The sequence below is a fragment of the Myotis davidii genome, unplaced genomic scaffold (assembly GCF_000327345.1).
Source record: "Myotis davidii unplaced genomic scaffold, ASM32734v1 scaffold208, whole genome shotgun sequence".
Lineage (NCBI taxonomy): Eukaryota > Metazoa > Chordata > Mammalia > Chiroptera > Vespertilionidae > Myotis > Myotis davidii.
In genome coordinates, this window is record NW_006299706.1 from 2241788 (window position 1) to 2248444 (window position 6657).

The following is a 6657-nucleotide window of genomic DNA, read 5'->3' on the forward strand; positions in this document are numbered from 1 at the left end:
CTCCTCCTCCTCCTCTGGGTGGGCCCCATGGCCCTCAGGGGTCAGGACAGCAAAATCACAGCCCTCCTTTCTGGCCTCCCCTTGAGGGGAGGGCCTCTGCTCTGCAGCTCCGTCCCACTCGGAAGAGGCAGGGGAGCCGAGATACCGGGCCAGGGGCGTGGAGTCAGGAAGGGTCTCCCCCAGCTCATCAGCCTCGCTCTCATCTCTGCTCTCTTCCTCCTCATCTTGGAGGCCCTCGGGGAGGACCCCAGGACCCAACTCCTCCTTCTCACCCTCCACCTTTTCCAGGGCCTCAGCCCTGCCCTCCAGCCCCCAGCTAGCCTCCTGGTTCCCCTCTGCTAGGGGCTGGGGCCCAGGGGCAGCTTCAGGGATTGGGGTGAGCGACAAGGGCTCAGTGGGCCTGGGGCTGGAGGACCTTAGCCCCAGTTCGGCATCCTCCTCAGCTTCCTCTGACCCCAGGAGCCTGGGTCGATGGGTCTCACTTGCATCGTGGCACAAGGTCTCAGCAGGGAGCACCTCGTCTTCTCCCGAGGGGACCTCAGGCTCCAACTCCTCCCCAGCCCCAGGAGACTCCAGAGTGTCTCTGCTCTTCCTGGGCAGTATGGAAAGCTCTGGCTCCAGAGCAGCTGCCTCCTCTAGGTCCTTTTCAGGCCCTTCCAAGCCCTGCACACTCTTTGCCTCCAAACTTTCTTCCCCCAGGAATGGCTCCATCACCCCCTCTCTGGCCAGGTGGCCTGGGTCCTCCAACCCTACCGTCTTCTGCTCCAGTCCCTGCTCAGCTCCTGCAGCAGACTCACCCATGGCTGCCTCCAACCCCAAGGTGACCTGTGGGGAAGCCCGGCCACCCCCTGGGGCCTTATCCTCACTTTCCAATGCTGGCTCTATCACCTCTGACATTCCCCAGGGAGCATGGAGGCCTCGGGCCTCCGCGTTCTCTGGCTCTTCAGGTTTCTGAAGGCCCCCAGCAACTCCCTCCCCACTGGTGCCCTCAGCTGGAGCCCTCTGCTCTTCGGGCTCAGGGCTCCCTGGGTGCCCCTCACCTGTGCTCCAGGCTCCTCCTGTGGCAGTCAGCTGCACTTCTCCCTCCTCTGCAGATCCCTCCTTCCCAGAGAAGCCATCACATTCCCTCAGGTCCAGCTCTGCCTCATCCTCATCGTCCACGCCAGCCCTCCCAGAGGGCGTTTCCTGATCCAGTTCCTGGGCCCCCATCCCCACATCTTCCCCCCTCTGCTGGTTTGCAGGCAGCAGCAGCTCCTGCCCCTCCTCTTCCAGAGACCTCAGTGACACTGCGTTCTCTCCCTTCTCCAAGTTCTCTTCCTCTTCCAGATACTCTTGACTTTCCTTGTCTACCTCGTCCAGAGATCCTAAATTTTCTAGGTTCCATTCTTCCAGAGATCTCAATGATTCTTGATTCTCCTTTTCTAGGGACTTCAATGACTCTTGGTTCTCTTCCACGGACCCCAGCGATTCTTGAATTTCCTTTTCTAGAGGTTTCATTGTCTCCTGGTTCATTTCTTCCAGAGACCACAGTGGCCCTTGAATTTCTGTAGACTTTAATATTTCCAGATCTTCTCCTGCAGACTTTAGTGGTTTTAGATGCTCTGTTTCTGAACATCTTACTGCCTCTATACTCTCTTCTGTTAGGGACCTTAATAACTCTTGATTCTCTTCTTCAAAGGGTCTAAATATCCCCTGGTCTTTTCCAAGAGACTTCAGTGGCTCTGGTTCCACCTTTTCCAGAGGTCTCAATGTCATTTGGTCTTCTACTCCTAGAGACTCCAGTGGCTGTTGAGTCTCTTTTTCTAGCGGTCTTGTCGTCTCTTGGTCCTCTTCTTCTAGAGACCTCAGTGGTTCCTGGTACTCTTTTTCTAGAGGTCTCAAGGACTCTTGATTCTCTTCTAGAAACCTCAGCGACTCAGGATTTTCTTTTTCTAGAGTTCTCAGTGTTTTCTGGTCCTCTTCTTCTACAGACCTTGGTGGTTCTTGATTCTCTTTTTCTAGAGCTCTCAAGGACTCAAAGTTCTCCCCTTCTAGAGACTTCACTAATTCTTGATTTTCCTTCCCTGGATGTAAAAATGTCTCTAGATTATCTTCGAGAGATCTCATTAGTTCTTGATTCCCTTTTTCTAGAGATTGCAATGTCTGCGGGTCCTCTTTTTCTATAGGCTTAGGTAGTTCTAGAGTCTCTTTTTCTGGAGTTCTCGCTTGCTCCATGTCCTTTTCCTCTAAAGACTTCAATAGCTCTTGATTCTCCTTCCCTAGAGGTCTCAGTGTCTCTGGACTCTGTTTTTCCAGAAACATCAGTGGCTCTTGACCCTCCTCTTCCAGAGACTTCAGAGTTTCTTTTTCCAAAGGACGCTGGGAGTCCTGGATTTCCTTCCTGTCCAGATCCCCCTCTTCTTGCTGTGTTTGCTCCTGTAGGCTGCTTACCACTTTGACCTCTATGGCTATTTCCTTCTCTGCCAGTTCCCACAGTTCCCCTTCACCATCCTTCTGAAATCTGCTGGACACTCTAGTCTCACTGGGTTCTCCATCTTTAGCCTCTAAACTGGGGTGGTCAGGGCTGAGGGGTGGGGCCAAGGAGGCATGATCCTCAGGGGACTGGCCTGGACTGGCCTTTAGCTGCTTGCCCCCAGGCTCCTCTGGTCCTGGCAGGATGCTGGCAGGGATGGCTACCTTGGCTTCAGCCCCCATGGCCTGTGGAAACTGTTGCTGCCCAATCTCTGGCTGGAGCACAGAGAGAGGGGCATCCTGGGCTCTGATCTCTCCATCTGTAGCAGGGCAGGGAACCTGAGCTGTGGGTGGGATAGGGGTGCTGGCCAAGGTGGGGGTACGAGCCTGGAGGGATTCCTGGCTCTTCAGAAAGGCTGGAACAGGTGTCTGAAGAGTATCAGGTAAGGGCAAGGAGAGGGGAGTAGGGCTGAGGACAGAGAGCAAAGGTCCCAGACGCTGGCCCTCTGGAGTACCAGGAAAATGAAGCTCCAGCTTGGGGTCTGGAAAGATGGAGGAAAAGAAACGGTGTCAGTATGTACTGGCAGGGGGATGGGGCCACAGAGCAGTTACCATTTCTGGCAGGAGTGCCCATGGGCCCTCTCCTTGCCTCCTACTGTATGGGTTGTTGGGAGCCAAGGAGTCAAGACTTAGACTGGTGCCTCTCAAGAAAGGAATTGCTCTGGGATATGAAAAGCAAAAAAGGGCAGAGTTTTGAGGAGGGGGAACCTGGCCCCAACTCTTACCCTGGAAGCTGAAGGAAGCCTTGGACACACCGCCAGGAATCTGCAGTCGGGAGTTCTCAGCCTCTAGGAGGGTCCTGGGGAATGAGGGAGGGAAAACTGGGTCAGCCCTCTGTCCACAGGCCAGTAGGCAAACCAGCCAGAAAAATACACGAAAATAAAAACCAAAACCCTAATACTGCAGGCTTCCTTTTCATTTTTACCACTATCACATGAAAGCCACAGGTGGGGATATACTTGGCTGTGTACATGAAATCACCTATCCAGATATCACCCACTTGGTCACAGAGCATCACACACATACTTGGGACACACAGATGAGCTCACAGACACACAAGCAGATTCCCACACAGCAGACACAATGTACACACTCCCACATATAGCTGAGACTGGTCTCCCCCTCCCCACCCCAGGCTAATGACCTCATCCTCTGTGTGTGGTGCCCATTCTCATGCTAATTGATGCCATTGTCCACACCACCATCTGGAGGGTCTAAGGAGGGGCTTCCCAGGGGAAGCAGGAATTCTCAGGCTGTTCCCATGGGATAGGCTCCCTCCTCCCCCCCCAGGGCCCCAGGAGCTAGTCACAGAAAGAAATAAAAGAATTCATCTAAATCCTTTTCAGGCCTCAAAAACCCAGAGGTTAAGCCTTCCCCAGACCCTTTCCCTCAGTGATTTGATTGGGGTTAAGGCCCTCATCTTGGGATCTCTAAGTGCTCTGGGTCCCAAGCCTTTTAGGGCAACGGAAGTCTTTGTGTTCATGCCTTTGCCTCAATACCCCATGGGGACTGAGGAGGAGAGACCCATACATAGGAGGAGGGGAAAACAATCAATTCAACAGGTTATGCTGAACATCAACTCTCGGCTCTTCTTCATGATCTCTGAGTCTGGTTAGTATTGTCTGCAGTCTCACCTCCATCCTTCCCCAGGCAGCATCCTGCCCTCTGAGCTCACTCCACGGCTCCCTTCCTCATCCCTGGCTCCTCACTGAGCCCTGCTTCCTTCCTGGGCCCTGCTTCCCCTCCCCTCCAGAACCTGTCCTAGGACCCCTGCCTTTGTTTGTCTGTGGACTCTGGGGGCACTGTCTTCATAGCTTGTCTAACCCTGGCCCTCACAGTGGGCTTGGTAGACGAAGCCCTTCATGGTAGCAAAGCCCCTTCCTCAGGCTCTTGTCACTGAACCCTCAGCCAACCAGGTCAGTTTCCCGGAAGAGGCTGTGAGTTTACCCAAGGTCACGCAGCCAGAGCAGCAGCACCTCCTCAGTCTCAGCCTGGACCAGGAAATGTGGCTAGCAGAAGGGCTGGGTAGGGCCAAGGGACTAGGATTTGAGAGTAGTCAGGCCCATGACATTCAGGATGGAAGGGGTCTTGGAGGTCACCCAGCCCATCTTCCATCTCCCAGACAAGGAGACTCGCCAGTGCAAACCAGTGCCACCTACCCACACCTGCAGTTCCTCCTTCCTGAGGTTGCCCAAGGAACTTACCTCCTTGTGTGAGAATACACACTCAGGCAGGGCTTTTCAGCCCCCTGGGGTAAGAGTCCGGATGCAGATGCCCCACAGGTAGCCAGCCCTCTCTCCTATTCAGCAGTATCACCTCTTCTTGGGGGATTTCTTGGGCACAGGATACTTCTCTGGTCCTGAACCCATCGGGGATTAAGTGGGCTCAGGTGGGAAATATACTGGTGTGAAAGGGATCAGCCTAGAGCCGTGATGGCGAACCTTTTGAGCTCGGCGTGTCAGCATTTTGAAAAACCCTAACTTAACTCTGGTGCCATGTCGCATATAGAAACTTTTTGATATTTGTAACCATAGTAAAACAAAGACTTATATTTTTGATATTTATTTTATATGTTTAAATGCCATTTAACAAAGAAAAATCAACCAAAAAAATGAGTTCGCTCGTCACCTCTGACACGTGTGTCACAGGTTCGCCATCACTGGCCTAGAGTCACAGAACCTGGTGGGGGTAGAGCTGCCACCACCCATGGCTCTGGACCCCTTCAGCTGAGGCCCTTCTGCCTCATCTGGGTGGGTCGGGGTCAACCTGTACCTGTATGTGGCAACCTCCAGGCTGAGGGACATCTTGAGGCGTGCCAGCTGCTGCCGACCTTCCAGGACCTGGGCAATCTGACTCTGTAGGTCCTTTTTCTCCTGCTCCAGGGCCTCCATGGCCAGCTGCAGAGCAAGCCAGAGGCAGTCAGTAAAGGGTGGGGTCCTGCCTGCTGACGAACCTGCATCCCCCTGGCTGCTGCAACAGCACCTTCTGCTCCTGACTTGTCTGTGGAGCAGATTCCTGCCTCCCTATCCCACTCCCTGCCCAGAGAACCCCTCTGGAGACCCCAAGAGGAGCACAAGGGCCTCTCTCGGGCGTGTTCTCTCTCTCTCTCTCTCTCTCTCTCTCTCTCTCTCTCTCTCTCTCTCTCTCCTCCCATGGGGCTCCTTCTCTGAGGATGCTGACTAAATGATTGCACATGCTGCTCAGAATTCAACTGCCACAGGAAGGGGGACATGAGGGAGGGGAGGAGATGGTTACAGAGCGGAGGAGAGGGCAGGGAGAGTAGAAGCAGAAGGAAAAACGATTAATCAAGAAGCCTGGAGCCTGCAGCACTGGAAGCCAACACTGCCTTAGTCCCAATCACTGTCTTTTGCTCCTCACACCCACCCGCTCCACTTCCCACATGTTCTGGAATCTGTCTCCTCTGAGAGGAGGGTTGGGGAGGTGGCCATGGAGAGACCTCTGTCGGCTCAGGAAGGGAGCTGTTTTCTCAGTTGCTGGTCACATCTGTGCGGTGTGAGGGGGAGCAGCTGTCCCCGGCTTCTGGAATGTGCTGAGGGAGTTAAGAAGCCATGACGTGGGACAAGGGCAGTTGGTCCCTCATGCAGGGCCCCTCACCCCCACCTGTCAGGGGGACGGGGGTAGTTAGGAACTTTGAGGATTCTGAGTAGCAGGACCATGAGGCTCGGCAGCACTGAGAAGGAAAGCCCTGGGCATCTTGCCAGTGACAGCGGAGTCTGGGGAGGGGCCCAGAGGCCATCAGAGTGGGAAGGTGCTTACACCCGTCTTGGGCCTGTCTGCCCTTCCAGGCGGTCTGATTTGAGAGGCTCCGACCCTGACCTTTTCATTTCCACCCTATTCTAGAGGGAGCTGTGAAAGTCTAGGGCCTCTGGCACCAGAAATGAGTTTTCTAAGAAGTGGTCCCTGAATGGGCAGCCACCCCCCATTCCACCCCCACTTCCCACTCCCTTCCCCAGAAGGTCTCTGAACCCCGTAGGGACTTTTCGGAGCCTTGTTTCGCCCCAGGTCCCCCACCTCCTCACCTGGAACTTCTCCGTGGCCCTCAGCTGCTCCTGCCAGCGGCCCTCCAACCTCTGCTCCAGGGCTGCCCTGCGCTCTTGGAGGCCGCCGCGCTCGGCCTGCAGCTGC

The 6657-nt window shown here is 54.8% G+C and overlaps 1 protein-coding gene across 1 annotated transcript in view; it reads right to left on the bottom strand.

Moving 5' to 3' along the window:
* Positions 1 to 6657, bottom strand: part of NES (nestin) — an 8674-nt gene that overhangs the window by 1420 nt on the left and 597 nt on the right. The window contains exons 2-5 of the mRNA XM_006775778.2: positions 6552 to 6653; positions 5284 to 5408; positions 3237 to 3310; positions 8 to 2993 (exon numbers count right to left, since the gene is read on the bottom strand). Of these exons, the coding sequence (XP_006775841.1) occupies positions 8 to 2993; positions 3237 to 3310; positions 5284 to 5408; positions 6552 to 6653 (3287 nt within the window). The remainder of the gene's footprint in view (positions 1 to 7; positions 2994 to 3236; positions 3311 to 5283; positions 5409 to 6551; positions 6654 to 6657) is intronic.